This window comes from Pyrgilauda ruficollis, unplaced genomic scaffold (assembly GCF_017590135.1).
Source record: "Pyrgilauda ruficollis isolate IOZ18807 unplaced genomic scaffold, ASM1759013v1 scaffold169, whole genome shotgun sequence".
Lineage (NCBI taxonomy): Eukaryota > Metazoa > Chordata > Aves > Passeriformes > Passeridae > Pyrgilauda > Pyrgilauda ruficollis.
The window spans coordinates 1-18,518 of NW_024515764.1; the positions used below are offsets into that span (position 1 = coordinate 1).

Consider the following 18,518-nt stretch of genomic DNA (forward strand, 5'->3'; position numbering starts at 1 on the left):
ACTTAACCCCTTGATTCATTAGCTACAGTCCTAACTTAATCCATTGATTAATTAGCTTATATTCCTAACTTAACCCCTTGATAAATTAGCTACATTTCCAACAACTCATTGATTCATGAGCCACATTTCCAACTTAACCCCTTGATTAATCACCTACATTTCCAATTTAACCCCTTGATTCACTGGGTACATTCCTAACTGAACCCCTTGATTCATTAGAACACAATTACATATATATATAGACAAATATATAAAAAATGTAGGTGTCTGGGAATATTTAGAGATAAAGAGGGGAAGAAGTGTTCCTCCCTGCGTGACACTCACGGTGTAGAGCACGGACTCACAGCCAACCTTGATGTGGAACATGGCAGCTCCCAGCACGTGGCCCGCGTAGTAAGCCTTGATCTCCAGCTCCTCGTCCACCTGCCAAGAGCAGAGCCTCAGCAATGCCAGCACTTCAGATTATATGTACAGATATATAGATATAAATATAGACAGCAAAACCTTCAGAAATACCAGTATTTCAATTATATATATATATATATATCAAATATAGACAGCAAAACCTTCAGAAATGCCAGTATTTCAATTATATATATATATATATATCAAATATAGACAGCAAAACCCACCCCTGGATTCATTAGCTACATTCCTAATTTAACCCCTTGATTCATTAGCTACATTTCCAACTTAACCCATTGATTCATTAGCTACATTTCTAACTTAATCCATTGATTTTTAATTTAACCCTTTGATTAATTAGCTACATTCCAAATTTACGTCCTTGATTCATTAGCTACACTCCTGACTTAACTATTGATTTTTAATTTAACCCATTGATTCATTAGCTACACTCCTAACTGAACCCCTGGATTCATTAGCTACATTCCTAACTGCACCCCTGGATTCATTAGCTACATTCCTAATTTAACCCCTTGATTCATTAGCTACATTTCCAACTTAACCCATTGGTTCATTAGCTACATTTCTAACTTAATCCATTGATTTTTAATTTAACCCTTTGATTAATTAGCTACATTCCAAATTTACATCCTTGATTCATTAGCTACACTACTGACTTAACTACTGATTTTTAATTTAACCCATTGATTCATTAGCTACACTCCTAACTGAACCCCTGGATTCATTAGGTACACCCCTAACTGCACCCCTGGATTCATTAGCTACATTCCTAACTGCACCCCTTGATTAATTAGGTACACTCCTAATTGCAGCCCTGACTCCAAAGGCCCCCACCTGCACGGTCTGGTGCAGGTGCACAGCCACCACCTTCTTCATGCAGTCTTTGATCATCTGCGAGGTGAAGAAGTTGGTTTCCCCTTTCTTGTCCACGGTGATCTTCCTGTAGTCCTCCAGCAGGATGGGGCAGATGGCCTTGGTGGGGTGGGTCATGTAGATGGGGCCATCATAGCCAACCATCTCACTGAAATAGGGCAGAGCCCCACAGTGGTCCAGGTGGAAGTGGCTGAAAATAAAAAAAAAGCAAAAAAAAAGCACAATGGGTTGAGCTTGGGGGGCTCAGATATTCTGTAGGTGTGCAGGATGGGGGAAAAGCAGGTAAATGTGAGGGATGGGCTTGGGAAGTGCTGGGACAAGGAAGGAGCCTCACCTGATGATGACACAGTCCAGGAAATCCGTCAGCCTTCCGTTCTGGGTGATGTAGGAGAAGTCAGGGAAGCGCCTCTGCAGCCATGGGGAAACAGGAAATCCATCAGGAATGCACCAGTGATCCAGAAAACATGGAGGGAATGGGACAATGGGACACTGGGAATGTGCTGAGCCCTCTCCAGGCAGCACCAGCACCACTGAGCCAACAAAAAATGGAGAAAATGGGACACTGGGAATGTGCTGAGCCCTCCCCAACATCACCAGCATCAGTGATCCAACAAAACCATGAAGGGAATGGGACACTGGGAATGTGCTGAGTCCTTTCCAACAACACCAGCACCACTGATCCAACAAAAAATGGAAGGAATGGGACATTGGGAATGTGCTGATCCTTCTTCAGACAGCACCAGCATGACTGATCCAAAAAAAAGCATGGATGGAAGGACCTGGAATGTGGTGATCCTTCTCCAGGCAGCACCAGCATCAGTGATCCAACAAAAAATGGAGGGAATGGGATATTGGGAATGTGCTGAGTCCTTTCCAACAACACCAGTGCCACTGATCCAACAAAAAATGGAAGGAATGGGACACTGGGAATGTGCTGAGGCCTCTCCAGGCAGCACCAGCAGCTTTTGTGTGCAGGGAGAAGCAGAAATGAGGGGACAGACAGAAACTGACCCTTTCATAAATAAGTTATTTTATGTCCCAAGTCAAGCAGGTGCTGAACACACCCTGGCTCTGAGGCACAAAGCCCCAAAAGCTTTCCTGTCACAGCACATCTGCTGCTTGAACTAAATCCTGCAGAATATCTGTGCCATTATTCCTTTCCTGCTGGGGCAGGGAAGCCAAAACCAGGAGTTTCCTTCTCTCTCCCTGGAGCAGCAGAAATGTGGTGTGAAACATTTGAACGAGCTGCCCCAAAGCTAAGGACAGGATTCCTGCTCCCAGCAAACCCCCAGAGCCCAAACCCACCTGGAATGGAGCATTTGCAGCTGCAATAATAAACATTTTCCCCAAGTCCACGAGGCAGGGAAAGGAGGGGCTGACTTTTCATGGAACACTTGAGGGGAAGGGAGGTTTTGGAAGGGGAAAGAGCAGCTCTGGCACAGCCCAGCCCCAGCAGGGGATGATGGAGGAGGCCAGACATGCAGGAGGGACAGGACAGTGTCCCCCCTGGCCCAGGGGACACTCACATCATCGTTGTAGCCCATGTGCATGCCACAGTCCAGCATCACGTTCTTGCCGGCGATGGACAGCAGGATGCAGCTCCTGCCCACGTCCTGCCCGGCACCTGGACACCAGCAAAACAGCAAAAAACACCAGGAAAATATCATAAACCACCAGCAAAACAGCAAAAAACACCAGGAAAATATTGTAAAACACCAGGAAAAGAGCAATAAACACCAGGAAAATATCATAAAACACCAGGAAAACAGCAATAAACACCAGGAAAACACCAGTAAAATATCAGCAAAACATCAATAAAATATCAGCAAAACACCAGGAAAACTCCAGCAAAACACCACCAGCAAAACACAATAAAACCCCAAGAAAACACCAGGAAAACATCACACAGGAAAAGAGCAATAAACACCAGGAAAATATCATAAAACACCAGGAAAACAGCAAGAAACACCAGGAAAATATCATAAAACAACAGGAAAATATCATAAAACACCAAGAAAATATCATAAAACACCAGGAAAATATCATAAAACACCAGGAAAATATCATAAAACACCAGGAAAACAGCAATAAACACCACGAAATTATCATAAAACACCAGGAAAACATCACAAAATATCAGTAAAGCATTGGTACAACACCAATAAAACACCGCCAGCAAAATACCAAGAAAACAGCAGGAAAACATCACAGAACACCAGCAAAATACCAGTAAAACATCAGCAAAACATCAAGAAAACACCACCACCAAAATACCAATAAAATCCCAATAAAATACCAGGAAAACACCAGGAAAATATCAGCAAAATGCAACCAGCAAAATACCAGCAAAAACCCAGCAAAACACTAATAAAACACCACCAGCAAAATACCAGCAAAACATCAATAACACAGCAGGAAAATATTACCACAAAATACAGCAAAAACCCAGCAAAACACTAATAAAACACCACCAGCAAAATACCAGCAAAACATCAATAAAACAGCAGGAAAATACCACCAAAACAGCAGCAAAATACCAGCAAAACATCAATAAAACACCAGTAAGACGCTGGTAAAACACCTCTGGGGAAAGCTGCAATTCTTGCAAAAACAAAAGCAGGTAAAGGATGCAGAAACTTCCTGCAATTGCAGTTTCAAGGAGAGAAAACCTGGCAAGGATCAGAACTCCTTTTCCAGCTGCTCTGCCCTCGTTAAGCCTCAATAAAACATCAACAAAATACCAGCAAAATATCAGTAAAACACCAGTAAGACGTTGGTAAAACACCTCTGGGGAAAGCTGCAATTCTTGCAAAAACAAAAGCAGGTAAAGGATGCAGAAACTTCCTGCAATTGCAGTTTCAAGGAGAGAAAACCTGGCAAGGATCAGAACTCCTTTTCCAGCTGCTCTGCCCTCGTTAAGCCTCATTAATTTAAACCCACAGCAAGGCTGAAAATTATCCATGAGGATAAAGCAGATCTGCTGCTCAGCACATCCTCTGCCCTCTCACTACAAAACTCATTTAAAAAAAGATTAAACAGGGAAAAAATAAGAAATGTTTTCTTTCTGTGGCTCTTTAGCACTGTAGTGAATTAACGCTCCACAACACCAATACCTTTACAAGGATAACTTCATTAATCCTGATTAATTAATCCAAACAGTTATAACTGTCACTGGAAAAGCCAAGGGAAGGCAGAGAGGAATCACATCAGGGATTCCAAATACAACCCTGAACTGCAAACCCCGCAGGGTTTCAGTGCTTGCATTCCAAGGCGATTTTAGGCCGGACTTACCCAAGGGGGTGACTTTGATCTCAGGCATTTTTACTCCACTCCGGGTCCCAAACCCGCACAGAAAATTACTCCAGGCGCAGATCCGCGGGGCGAACAACAGGAGAGGATTTCGCTGGTTTCACAGGCGACATTTCAATTATTCTTCCAGGATCCGGCCGAAGACTCGAGCAGAGCCCAAACTTTTTCCTGAGGAGAGACACAAGACACGCGTGAGGTGATAAACAACCGGTGGGAAAGCGACCCCGTTTGGCTGACATATCCACCACCGCTGCTGGGAGCCGGGAAAACACGTGTAGAAACACAGAAAAACAGACAAAAAAAGCACAAAAACGCACCAAAAAAACATTTAAAAACCCACACAAAACCACGCAAATTCACCCAGGCCCGGCCGCAGCCCCGGCGCCTCCTCCGCGCCTGCGCCGCCCCGCGCGGATTGGCCGAGCCGCAATGACGCACGCGAAGCGGATTGGCCCGCGGGGCGCGGCGGGTGACGGACGCGGCGCTGATTGGCCGAGCGGGCGGTGCGGGATGCGGAAGGAGGAGGAGGAAGAAGAAGAGGAGGCGGCGCCGCGGAGCGATGGCGGCCGCGGCCGCAGGCCCGTTCAGCCTGAGGGAGGTTCTGGACGCCTTCCGGAGGTGCGTGACGGAGCAGCGGGAGGTGCTGCTGGAGCCCTACCTGAGCGGCTGGCGGGGGCTCATCCGGTGAGTGCCCGGGAGCGAGCGGGAGGACTGTGGGCAGAAGGATGCAGTGACCGGGCAGGGAGATGGCTTCACACTCAAGTGGTTTTGGGGTTCTCTTTTCACCCCTCAGATGCTTTTTATCTTTTCGCTCCTCAGAGAGTTTTTGGCTTCTCTTTTCACCCCTCACATGCTTTTTGCCTTCTCTTTTCTCACCCCTGAGGTGGTCTTGGGGTTCTCTTTTAACCCTCAGGTGTTTTTTTTGGCGGGGGTTCCGCAGGGTTCTCTTTTCCCCCCTCAGGTGTTTTTTTGCCTTCTCTTTTTCCCCCTGAGGCGCTTTTTGGCTTCTCTTTTCACCCCTCAGGTGTTTTTTTGGCAGGGGCTCAGCAGGCTTCTCTTTTCACCCCTCAGAGAGTTTTTGCTTTCTCTTTTCCCCCCTCAGATGCTTTTTGGGTTCTCTTTTCCCCCCTCAGGTGCTTTTTTGGCTTCTCTTTTCCCCCTCAGAGAGTTTTTGCCTCTCCCCCCTCAGGTGTATTTTTGGCGGGCTTGCAGCAGGCTTCTCTTTTCCCCCCTCAGGTGCTTTTTGGTTTCTCTTTTCCCCCCTCAGGTGCTTTTTGGTTTCTCTTTTCACCCCTCAGGTGTTTTTTTCGCGGGGGTTTGGCAGGGTTCTCTTTTCCCCCCTCAGAGAGTTTTGCCGTCTCTTCTCCCCCCTCAGGTGTATTTTTGGCGGGCTTGCAGCAGGGTTCTCTTTTCCCCCCTCAGACGTTTTTTTGGCTTCTCTTGTCACCCCTCAGTAGGGTTCTCTCTTCCCCCCTCAGGCGTTTTTTTGGCTTCTCTTGTCACCTCTCAGAGAGTTTTTGCCTCCTCTTTTCACCCCTCAGATGCTTTTTATCTTTTCGCTCCTCAGAGAGTTTTTGGCTTCTCTTTTCACCCCTCACATGCTTTTTGCCCCGCACGGTGCTGCGGCTGCACCGCGCCCTGCGCTGGCTGCAGCTCTTCCTCGAGGGGCTGCGCTCCGGCGAGCCGCGCACCTCCGTGCTCTGCACCGACGCCTACAACGCCTCGCTGGCCGAGCACCACCCCTGGGTGGTCCGCAAGGCAGCCACCGTGGCATTCTGCACGCTGCCGTCCCGGGATGCTTTCCTGGAGATCATGAACGTGGGCTCGGCCGAGGAGGCTGTGGCCGTGCTGGGGGAGGCCATCCCCTACATCGGCGATGTGTACAGCATCACCCAGGAGCTCTTCGCTCAGCACAAGCTGCTCGACCTGCCCTGATGGGTGACAATGACGGTTTTTTTTGCACGAGCCTGTGGTTCTCTGTCCGTGGTTATTTCCACTTTTTCTTACCAGCCTGGAGATGGAAAGTTGGCCAAACTATTCCGCTTTATAAACGTGGACCGGTTCTTTTTTTTACATCTCTCAGTTCTTTTCTTACATCTCTAAAGTTAGAAAAAAATTCCATGTTAGGTTGAGCTGCTAAGGGATTTATTTTTTTCTATTCCTAGCTTACAGCATCACCCAGGAGCTCTTTGCTCAGCACAAGCTGCTCGACCTGCCCTGATGGGTGACAATGACATTTTTGCACAAGCACAACCCTCTGGTTCTCTGTCTGTGCTTATTTCCACTTTTTCTTTTCAGCCTGGAGCTGATGGCCAAGTTATTCCACTTTATAAACGTGGAACAGGGTTTTTTTTACACTTTTTTTTACATCTGTCAGTTCTTTTTTTTACCTCTCTAGAGTTAGAAAAAAAATCCACATTAAAAGGAGCCGTGTAGAATTAGAAAAATAATTCCACATTAGGATGAGCTGCTAAGGGATTGATTTTTTTTATTCCCAGCAAAGCTGGAAAAGGTTTTTCTTCTGAAGCCCAACTCCAGCAGCTTCTGTGCATTTCCAGCAATATTTGTGGCCTTGTGTGGCAGCACAAATTGGAGCTGTGGTGTCTGAACTCATTTACACGCTTTGGTTTGTACAAAAATCCCACCTGGAGGATTTAATGCTGAGTAATGCCCTGGGGAAATGCCCTTTCCCTGTCATTGTGGGGGTGGATGGAGGAGAAAAGTGTTCCTGGAGCAGGATCCACCCAGCAGCACCTTCCCTCTGTGCCCCTTCCCTGTTAAATTAATGTTTTTTTGCACTTGGGATGTGCAGCACATTTTAATTTCTGCTGCACAATCCCCTCTGTCCAGCCCAGCCTGGAGCTGTTTGCTTCCAAGTTGTGTTCTCATGTGTTTCTTTTTTATTTTTATCAATGTGTTCAATGCCTACAAAAAGGATTTTTCTGCCTCTCTGGCGGGGGAAATCCACACTTGTACTGTAAATCACTGCTTGGGGAGGTTTCTGCCTGCTCCTGGAAGAGCCAAAGGGGGTCAGATGGGATTTACTGAGCTTTGGGAAGCTGGAGGAGCCCTGCAGGGTTAGTCCAGGACTGCAGGGATGCTGCAGGCTGATGCTCTCTCTCTGTAACAGTGAAAAATTCAGGAAATCACTATTACCTCATGGAGATGGACTCACTGGACATTAAATGATGTGAATAATGTGGTTTTGAGGAGTGTCCTTTGTGGGATCACACCTGGGGCTAAGCTGGTGGCAGGAACACCATTTACAGAAAACCTGCTCAGATTTTATTTCCCTGGAAAAATCTCTTTCATTTCCCTGGAGATCAGGCCAGCTGATATTCCACCTGTGCAGTGAATTAAATACCTTCAACTAAATCAAATAACGTGTGTTAAGGGGGAAAAAAATGGGTTTAGATCTCTAGAAATGATGGTGTGACCACAATAAATGTTTTTTCTCCCTTGTCACACTCATTCCAACTATTCCTCTTAAGAGATAAATATTCATATTTATAATTACCATTACTAATATTGAAGATGAACTCGCCCAAAATTCAGGATTGTGTTTAGAACTTATTTTTAAAAGTTTTTATAGTTAAAGCTGACACTTAAATAGTCCAGTAAAGGGAAAGGATGCTTAAAAAATGTCAGTAAAATGTCAGTATGAACATACCTGGAAAACACAGCTGCAGCTGGTGAATTCCTGTTTTCAGGTCTCTGTGTCTGCTTTTCTTCCTGCAAGGAAAATATTCCAGCCTTGGAGCATCCCTTTGGCAGCAAAAGCAGTTTTCTGATCTAGAAAATGCAGGAAATTGAACTTCTCATTGAGAGCTGTCCTAAAATCCAACAATAAAATACAGCAAAAAAACCTAAATTACCGTGCTGTGAACTCAGATTTAAGATTTAAACTGAAATTCATATTCTAGTTCAGTGTGAGGGGAAAAAAAATTAGATCAGCTAGTAAAAACTTCCTAAAAAAATATCAGTAGAGCTGAGTGACAGCTCACCAAGCCTGTGACCCAGGAATGGCCTCTGCAGGCAAATCCTGCCCTGCCCTCAGGAAGATTTGGTTATTTCCATGATGAGGTGACCTCAAATTTAAAAAATAAAGAAATAAAAAATATTGTTGTGTAAATCTTTCACCAGAGTGGGGCTGAGTTTTGTCACCTGTGCCAGAGGAACCCAAATTTCCACAGCAGTGCCAATGAATTTGTAAATCACTCTGAGTAAAAGCCACTCAGCAAAGGAAATCAGGATTTACACCCAGGTGCCCTCAGAGGGTATTTGATTATTGCCCAGTGAGTAAAGGAAATTTATTCACTGAGCAAAGGAAATCAGGATGGGGGCAGTGGTTTTTACTTCAGCATTTTGCCAAACAAATTCCCATCACTTCACCCCCATCCATCTCTATATAAAGGGACTTGCCAGGAAGGGCTGAGTTTGCTTTTCCCAGGTTTTTCCCCCAAAATGCAGCTGCCAGGGCTGTGGCTGTGCCTGGGCTGTGGCTGTGCTGCCTCCCTGATTTAGTTATTATTATGATAAGGTGACCTGAAATTTAAAAAATAAAAATGATTGTTGTGTAAATCTTTCACCAGAATCAGAGCAGGGCACCTGAGTTTTGTCACCTGTGCCAGAGGAACCCAAATTTCCACAGCAGTGCCAATGAATTTGTAAATCACTCTGAGTAAAAGCCACTCAGCAAAGGAAATCAGGATTTACACCCAGGTGCCCTCAGAGGGTATTTGATTATTGCCCACTGAGTAAAGGAAATTTATTCACTGAGCAAAGGAAATCAGGATGGGGGCAGTGGTTTTTACTTCAGCATTTTGCCAAACAAATTGCCATCACTTCACCCCCATCCATCTCTATATAAAGGGACTTGCCAGGAAGGGCTGAGTTTGCTTTTCCCAGGTTTTTCCCCCAAAATGCAGCTGCCAGGGCTGTGGCTGTGCCTGGGCTGTGGCTGTGCTGCCTCCCTGATTTAGTTATTATTATGATAAGGTGACCTGAAATTTAAAAAATAAAAATGATTGTTGTGTAAATCTTTCACCAGAATCAGAGTGGAGCACCTGAGGAACCTGTGCCAGAGGAACCCAAATTTCCACAGCAGTGCCAATGAATTTGTAAATCACTGAGTAAAAGCCACTCAGCAAAGGAAATCAGGATTTACACCCAGGTGCCCTCAGAGGGTATTTGATTATTGCCCACTGAGTAAAGGAAATTTATTCACTGAACAAAGGAAATCAGGATGGGGGCAGTGGTTTTTACTTCAGCATTTTGCCAAACAAATTGCCATCACTTCACCCCCATCCATCTCTATATAAAGGGACTTGCCAGGAAGGGCTGAGTTTGCTTTTCCCAGGTTTTTCCCCCAAAATGCAGCTGCCAGGGCTGTGGCTGTGCCTGGGCTGTGGCTGTGCTGCCTCCCTGATTTGGTTATTATTATGATAAGGTGACCTGAAATTTAAAAAATAAAAATGATTGTTGTGTAAATCTTTCACCAGAATCAGAGCAGGGCACCTGAGTTTTGTCACCTGTGCCAGAGGAACCCAAATTTCCACAGCAGTGCCAATGAATTTGTAAATCACTCTGAGTAAAAGCCACTCAGCAAAGGAAATCAGGATTTACACCCAGGTGCCCTCAGAGGGTATTTGATTATTTCCCAGTGAGTAAAGGAAATTTATTCACTGAGCAAAGGAAATCAGGATGGGGGCAGTGGTTTTTACTTCAGCATTTTGCCAAACAAATTGCCATCACTTCACCCCCATCCATCTCTATTTAAAGGGATTTTCCAGGAAGGGCTGAGTTGGCTTTTCCCAGGTTTTTCCCCCAAAATGCAGCTGCCAGGGCTGTGGCTGTGCCTGGGCTGTGGCTGTGCTGCCTCCCTGAGCCCCTCGTGCCTCTCAGCCCAGTTCAGGCGGCCGGGGGATTTTGTCCTGGGGGGTTTGTTCCCCTTTGGGAAGGACACGGTGAACCTGACCGCTCGCTCAGAGCCCACCCTGCTGCTCTGCCAGAGGTAAGGGCTGCCATTTGGGGAGAAAAGGGGAAATAAGGGGTTCTGGGATGGGGCAGAGGAGACTTGCAGGGGTGGAGCGCTGGGATGTCAACTGGTCCCGAAATGGAAATGGTTTTGTGGATTTTTGATGCTGTCAAACTTTAGTCTGGACTTGATAAAGGGTTTTAGCAGCACTGGCTTCCTCGGGGCTTGAATCAAACACTTAAAATTGTAAATGGATCAGTTACATTGAATGAAACACTTAAATTGTAAATGAATCAGTTAAATTGAATCAAACACGTTGTAAATGAATCGGTTAAATTGAATCAAAGAGTTAAATAGTGACTGAATCAAACAGTTTAAACGAATCAAATGCTAAAATTGTAAATGAATCAAACACTTAAATTGAAGCAAACAGTTGAATTGAATCAAACACTTAAATTGTAAATGAATCGGTTAAATTGAATCAAACACTGTAAATGAATCAGTTAAAAGGTTAAATAGTTAATGAATCAAACAGTTAAACTGTAAATGAATCAAATGCTAAAATTGTAAATGCATCAAGCACTTAAATTGAAGCAAACAGTTGAATTGAATCAAACACTTAAATTGTAAATGAATCGGTTAAATTGAATCAAACACTGTAAATGAATCAGTTAAATTGAATCAAAGAGTTAAATAGTAAATGAATCAAACAGTTAAACTGTAAATGAATCAAATGCTAAAATTGTAAATGCATCAAACACTTAAACTGAAGCAAACAGTTGAATCAAACACTTAAACTGAAGCAAACAGTTGAATCAAACACTTAAATTGTAAATGAATCAGTTATATCATACATACAGAAATCAGTTATGCCAATAATTATATAAAAATACATCTAGAAATCAGTTATGCTAATAATTATATAAAATACATACAGAAATCAGTTATGCCAATAATTATATAAAAATACATATAAAAATCACTTATGCTAATACTTATATAAAAATACATATAGAAATCAGTTATGCCAATAATTATATAAAATACATATAAAATCACTTATGTTAATACTTATATAAAAATACATACAGAAATCAGTTCTGCCAATAATTATATAAAATACATACAGAAATCAGTTCTGCCAATAATTATATAAAATACATCTAAAAATCAGTTATGCCAATACTTATATAAAAATACATACAGAAATCAGTTCTGCCAATAATTATATAAGAATACATATAAAAATCACTTATGCCAATAATTATATAAAATACATACAAAAATCAGTTATGCCAATAATTATATAAAATACATATAAAAATCACTTATGCCAATAATTATATAAAAATCACTTATGCTAACACTTATATAAAAATACATATAGAAATCAGTTCTGCCAATAATTGTATAAAATACATATAAAAATCAGTTCTGCCAATACTTATATAAAACACACACAGAAATCAGTCCTGCCAGTACAACATCAAACCAAACTCAGCTTTCCCCCCAGGACCAGCTGCCAGCTGCCCCACGTCCCTGTGTCCCTGCCCAGGTTATTCACGGACGGGCTCATCTGGGCCCTGGCCATGAAATTTGCCATCGAGCAGATCAACAACTGCAGCTGGCTGCTGCTGGGGGTCACCCTGGGCTATGACATGTATGACACGTGCTTCGAGCCCCTGGTGGCCCTGCAGCCCAGCCTCCTCTTCCTCACCCAGAACGGCAGCAGGGCCATCGGGGTCCTGTGCGACTACAGCGAGTACCGGCCGCGCGTCACCGCCGTCATCGGGCCCCACAAGTCGGACCTGTGCCTGCTCACTGCCAAGCTCTTCAGCTCCTTCCTGATCCCACAGGTAAAGCTCCCTGCAGAGCCTCAGTTCTGTCTTTTGGGTAATGAAACAAACTGCATAATTGGTGTTTGATATCAGTGTCTCACCCAGATCACTCCCCTGTAAACACTCCTGGCAATTTCCTTATCAAATTTCTTACTCAGCAGCTCCAGAGATGCATCCAGAGACTCTCTGCAGAGCCTCAATTCTGCCTTTTGGGTGATGAAACAAGCTCCACAACTGGTGTTTGATATCAGTGTATCACCCAGATCACTCCCCTGTAAATACTCCTGGCAATTTCCTTTCCTTATGAAATTTCTTATAGGAATTTCTCAAGTATTAATATCAATTTCTTATAGGAATTTCTCAAGTATTAATATCAATTTCTTATAGGAATTTCTCAAGTATTAATATCAATTTCTTATAGGAATTTCTTAAGTAAATCTCTTACTCAGCAGCTCCAGAGATGCATCCAAGAATCCTTTCCCGAGCCTTGGAGAAATTTCCTCTATTCCTTGTTGTACTTTTGATAAGGTTTCAATAAACCTTAGCAGCTCTTTGGCACTGAGATCCTTTCTCCCCCAGGTGAGCTACGGAGCCAGCAGCGAGACCCTGAGCAACACGGAGCTCTACCCGTCCTTCTACCGCACGGTGCCCAGCGACAAGAACCTGGTGGAGGCCGTGGTGCTGCTCCTCAACCACTTTGGCTGGAACTGGGTGGCCACGGTGGGCAGCGACGATGAGTACGGCCGAAGGGCCCTGGCCCTCTTCCTGAGCGTGGCAGGCACCAACAACATCTGCATCGCCTTCGAGGGGCTCATCCCCTCTGACCTGGCCGAGCCCGGCGCCAATCGGCAGCTGGAAAACACAATTAAGTTAATTAACAGCACCAAAGTCAACGTCATCGTGCTGTTTGCGCACAGCCTGCCGGCCCAGGCCCTGCTGGAGCGCAGCATCGGCGCGGGGCTGGGCAAGAAGGTCTGGATTGGCACCGAGACCTGGATGCTGTCGGATGTCACCGCCTCCACGCCCAACATCCAGAGCATCGGGACAGTGCTGGGCTTTGTCATGAGGACGGGGACAGTGCCCGGCTTCCAGGAGTACGTGGCTGAGCTCTTCAGCTCCGTCACCCAGGAGGAGTTCTGCCGGCAGTCCAGGGAGCTGAGCCGCCTGATGAACGCCGAGGTGCTGGACACGCACTGCCAGCAGTGTGGCAACGTCACCCTCGGGGACATCTGGCCCATGCTGGGGGTGACAGCGGTGCAGCCGGTGCACGTGGCCGTGTACAGCATTGCCCACGCCCTGCACAGAGCCCTGGGCTGCACCTCCAGGGGCTGTCCCAAAACACCCGTCAGGTCCTGGCAGGTGAGCGTCAGCGTTGAGGCAGAAATGGCACAGATTCTCTCAAAGGCTGGTTTGCAGGATAGTCCCTTTGGAGTTTAATAGGAAAATCCTCTCTTTTATAGACAGATTCGACACATTCTGCTTGATTGGCTAATTAACAAAAACATCTTTCTCACAAACAGAGTTGTTTATACTAACAAGTTACCCTCATTTTTCTACAACTCCCTTAAAAGTCTCACAAGCCCACTGTAAGAAAATGAAGTTTTCTCACTCTCTGACCAGGCTTGTTGCATCCACAGGTGGTCTGAGGGGCAAACAGCCAGATTTTGTCACCTCACAGCCAGGTTGGCACAATCTTAGCCCACCTAAGGGACAGCTGATGTCAGCTTGCAGAATTGTCGTCCTCCAAACAAGAACAGCTGGACCAAAATTTTGGTTTAATTTCCTCCCCAGCTGCTGCACTTCATGAACACCCTCCCGTTCGAGGTGAACGGCCAGAGCTTCAGGTTTGATCAATCCCACAGCACAAACACGGGCTACAAACTCATCTCCTGGGCCTGGAGGGACGATGGCACCCTGACCTACCTGCCCGTGGGGGACTACGACCAGTCCCTGTACATCCATCAGTCCCAGATCCAGTTCCACACCGCAGATAAGAAGGTAAAAATGGCACAATTAATTCTGCTTTATTGGAGATTTGTTCTCCTGGAGGTGCCTGGCTGATGTTCACTCCTGCCTTTGCCAGGAGCCCACATCTGAGTGCTTCAGGCGCTGCCAACCAGGACAAGTCAGAAGAATAAAAGGGTTCAACCTCTGCTGCTATGACTGCACAGACTGCTCAGAAAACACCTTCTGGAGCAGCACAGGTGAGGTCTGGGCGATTGAAAGGCTTTGACTGGATTATTCTGTCTCCTGGCCGAGGTGTGATGAGCTCCTCCATAAGCACTGCCAGGTGTTCCCTCCCTGTTCTGCTCCTCACTGGGGGCCTGCCCCTGTTGGGCTCAGAGGGAAGGAATGAGGACAAACGTTTGTGTTTTATCTGCAGAGCTAGCAGAGAGGGGTGTGGGGCAATTCTGGGGGCATGGGTAGAAGAGAGGCAGAGGAAAACATCCTGGCATTGCTGGGGAAGGAAAACAGAGGCAAGAAACACACGGATCCTTCAGGGATGAGGGTGGAAAAGCAGAGTGTGAACCACCACAAGCTTTGACCCTCCAACACAAAAAACACCACTTAAACCACCCCCAAATCGCTGTGTGGGTGGCAGGTCCCCAATGCCCCAAGGCTTCTCTTTGCAGACAGCACCAGCTGCTCCCCGTGCCCGCGGCACCAGTGGGCCCCGGCGCGCAGCACGCGCTGCCACGAGCGCGGCGAGAGGTTCCTCTTCTGGGACGAGCCCCTGGCCGTGGCCCTGCTGACCCTGGCGGCCTTCACAGCGACCCTGAGCGGCGTGGCAGCCCTGCTGTTCCTGAAGCACCTGCAGAGCCCGCTGGTGCAGCTGGCAGGGGGTGCCAGGAGCCTCCTGGCCCTGCTCTGCCTGCTGCTGCAGAGCCTCAGCTGCTGCCTGTACGTGGGCAGGCCCAGCACGGCGCTGTGCTGGCTGCAGCAGCTCTCCTACGCCCTGTGCCTCAATGGCTGCTTCTCCACCTTGCTGCCCAAGGCCCTGGAGATCACCCTGCTGACAGAATTCCCTCGCCGTGCCCCCAGGCTGCTGCGCTGGGTGACCCACGGCGGGGCCTGGCTCACGGCGGCCGCGTCCGTCACCATCCAGGCCTTGCTCTGCCTGTGCCACCTCCACCTGGGCCCCGACTACCTGGTGGCTGACTACGAGTCCCTGCCCAGCGAGGTGCTGCTGGTGTGTGGCACCCAGTCCTGGGCAGCCTTTGCCCTCCTGCACGGCTACAACAGCTGCCTGGCCTTCACCTGCTTCCTGTGCACCTTCATGGTGCAAACGCCGGCCGGCAGGTACAACGTGGCCAGGGGCATCACCTTCGCCACCTTCATCTATTTTGTCATCTGGATCTTCTTCGTGGTGATGTTTGCCACGCTCAGGACGGTGCTCAGGGCTGTCACGCAGATTTGCACCATCCTGGCCACCACCCTGGGCATCTTGGCCAGTTACTTCGTGCCCAAGTGCTACATCTTGGTGTTCAGGCCTGATCTGAACACGGGGGATTATTTCCAGAACCCCTCTGAGGTGCAGCCAGAGGATAGGCAATAAATCACACCCTGGGTCACCTGCTCCTCACAGAGGTTGGATTTTAAGGAGAAAATCCTGTTTATGAGCACGCTGTGGCTCCAGGCACAATCACATCTGAACCAGAGCTGTGGAAGCACAGGGCTCAGCAAGTCCAGAGGAGCAGCCTCCATCCTCTCTGGAAACATTTCAGCCCCAAAATGGAGCCAAAATTAAGTTCAGTTAATGAAAGAACCTCCAGAAATGGTATTTTACACCAATCTCTCAAGCCTGGAAATGTGAGTCACCAACAGCACTTCCCTGTAAACACTTGTGGTAATTTCCCTTTCTCATTAATTAAGAGCTCCAGAGATAGATCCAGGAATCCTCTCCCCAGCCTTGTAAGAATTGTCAAACCCATCCAATAAAAGAGAAGCAAAAAGAACATTCTGGCAGGTACCAGCAGCTGTGTGTGTGGCACAGAGGGGGCACTGCCCGTTCAAATCCCAGCTCACTCCGTTTGTGCCCATGGAAATGAGCTCAGTGCCAACCACACCCTGCAAAGGCACAGCAGGAGGTTCCTCCCTCCCCAAAAACCAGGCAAAAATCACCAAAAACTTCACATTGTTGCCAAGTCAGTATCCAGTCCCATCACCGAGGTTTTTCTTTTCCCCACTCATGTTGACAAGAAACTATTCTGCTTAAAAGTTTTTCCATTTCTGCTCTTTTGTTCCCTAGATTAAGTTTTTTCCATCTCTCCACTGTGTTACTTTTGGAATTTAAGCAGTCCAGCTCAATTAAAGAATTTGCCAATTAATCTGAACCAGTGAATATTTTCATTCTTAAAAAAAAAATAAAATAAACAACCTTTTGGTGCACTGCAAAGTTACTTGTCTCCAATTTTTGTGATCACCTCCATCCAAAATTATTCCTCAGTGTGATTAAAAAAACCAAAACTCTGACCTGGAGTTCTTGTTCCTGAAGCCTGCAGAGATTCTTCACAACCACCTGAAATTCTCAGTATTCCTCCTCCAGGGCTGTGCTTCCATAGCAGAGAAACATTAAATAACTTTTGATCATCATTCCAGAATTAGGGAAAGGAAAAAAATCTGATTTAACTCCACCAGGCCCTGCAGGAAAAGACTGTCCATAAATCTGACAATTTAATATTCACTTAAATTCTGACAATTTAATATTCACTTAAACCTGACCATTTAATATTCTCCTCACTGGAAGATGCTGGGATTTATGAATTTAAATGATGTTTCACTCTCCCCTTGCTGTGTGATCTGTGCCAGCTGGGAAGCAGGAATCTGCCTCACCAAGCTGTGCTTGTTCTTTTTATTTAAGCTGGAAAATTAGAATCATTTAGGCTGGAAAAACCTTTAAATCTCGAGTCCAGCTGAGCCCCTCAGACCCCACAGGGCGTCCTGACAAACCCAAGGCTCACCAGAGTTTACACAGGGTGTCCCAGTGGTCCTTCTTTCTGCTGGAGAGTCCAAAAATGGGCAATATTTAGGAAATAAATCACAATGAAATACTGCAAAGAACTGAACACATACACTGTGGTTATCACATAAAATTAAAAGCTTTTTAGTGTTTAAAATAGCATTTACACATAAGCAGCTATATATTAACTATACAGACACTTGGGTTTTAATACAATATCTACAAAAAAGAATTCAATTATGCAATAGACATTTAACAGGAACAGTGCAGTCCATGCTAATAAGAGGTCACTCTTGGAGTAGAACCAGTTCTAGGATAGGTGATAGTCTGGGTTTTCATTATTTAAAATCATGTAACTTTGTTCCTCTACTGTACATAAAATTCTTTACATGTATTTCTAATCACTGATTAGAATTAATAATTTTAAGTCAATCTTATTACAATCCAGTTAAATGCAAAACAAAAACAAAAAAATAAAAATTAAAAAAAAAAAAATACAATTACATCAACCCATGAGCTGTCAAGTCTCAGGAGGGGAGAGAACAAAAATCAGAGAGAACAAAAATCCTGGCAAAAGTCAACATCTGTGCATCATTGCTTGCCATCCACTAAAACCTTTGGATAAAGTGTCCAGGGCACTGATTCCTTGGAAAAGCAGATTCCTTAACAGGAGCTAAATGACACCAGAATGCTTTTAAGACTATTTGCCAAAAAAAAATTTACTGGGTGGAGACACCTCTCTGCAGATCCTGCCTCTTGGGGTGGGAGAAGTCACCCCAAAGTGTTTCCTCCCCTTTTCCAGGAGCCCCCAGACATCCCTGCTGCAGGGATGGGTGAGCGTGAGCTCAGCTGCAGAATAAAAATTATTTATTTGGAAAAAAGTAATTAAAAAATTGCTTTAGTCCAATTCCTTCAGGCTCCTGCTCTGAGGGTGTTCCCACGCCCTGCACAGCAAAACTCAATTCCAGGCCCTGGTGGGTAAGAAATGCTGGGTCTGCAGCACTCCAGCCTCCAAATTTTCTTCCCCCTGGCACAATTCCCCCCGTGGGCAGCTCCCCTGGCATGGCTGGCACAGGTTCCTGCAGGGAATGCTGTGCCCAGCAGGACAGAGCTGCAAAGACACAGAGCACAGGAG

General features: G+C 45.9%; 3 protein-coding genes across 3 annotated transcripts; 2 read left to right on the forward strand and 1 right to left on the reverse strand.

Moving 5' to 3' along the window:
* Positions 1-230: 230 nt before the first annotated feature.
* Positions 231-5,003, reverse strand: INTS11 (integrator complex subunit 11; the record flags this gene model as incomplete). The annotated part of the gene is made up of 6 exons (XM_041463619.1): positions 4,926-5,003; positions 4,591-4,776; positions 2,826-2,923; positions 1,634-1,707; positions 1,261-1,489; positions 231-423 (listed from the first exon to the last, which is right to left on the reverse strand). Coding segments are annotated over exons 2-6 (622 nt in total), but the record flags the coding sequence as incomplete, so codon positions are not given.
* Positions 5,004-5,141: 138 nt separating this feature from the next.
* Positions 5,142-9,035, forward strand: LOC121351500 (ceramide-1-phosphate transfer protein). The gene is made up of 2 exons (XM_041463668.1): positions 5,142-5,292; positions 6,150-9,035. The coding sequence occupies exons 1-2, from the start codon at positions 5,168-5,170 to the stop codon at positions 6,541-6,543; spliced, it is 519 nt and encodes a 172-aa protein (XP_041319602.1). The 5' UTR covers positions 5,142-5,167; the 3' UTR covers positions 6,544-9,035.
* TAS1R3 (taste 1 receptor member 3) lies at positions 8,631-16,792 on the forward strand. Its single transcript, XM_041463669.1, has 7 exons — positions 8,631-8,643; positions 10,459-10,621; positions 12,099-12,441; positions 13,003-13,782; positions 14,215-14,421; positions 14,507-14,627; positions 15,057-16,792. Exons 1-7 carry the CDS (start codon positions 8,631-8,633, stop codon positions 15,977-15,979), a joined length of 2,550 nt encoding a protein of 849 aa, XP_041319603.1. The 3' UTR covers positions 15,980-16,792.
* The last annotated feature ends 1,726 nt before the right edge of the window (positions 16,793-18,518 follow it).

Excerpts from the sequence above, each read along its gene's own strand:
- LOC121351500 (XM_041463668.1), top strand. The coding sequence starts at position 5,168 with ATGGCGGCCGCGGCCGCAGGCCCGTTCAGCCTGAGGGAGGTTCTGGAC. Across the intron at positions 5,293-6,149 it reads GGCTGGCGGGGGCTCATCCG|ATGCTTTTTATCTTTTCGCT; the intron begins GTGAGTGCCCGG and ends TTCACCCCTCAG.
- TAS1R3 (XM_041463669.1), top strand. Across the intron at positions 12,442-13,002 it reads GCTCCTTCCTGATCCCACAG|GTGAGCTACGGAGCCAGCAG; the intron begins GTAAAGCTCCCT and ends TTTCTCCCCCAG. Across the intron at positions 13,783-14,214 it reads CACCCGTCAGGTCCTGGCAG|CTGCTGCACTTCATGAACAC; the intron begins GTGAGCGTCAGC and ends TTTCCTCCCCAG.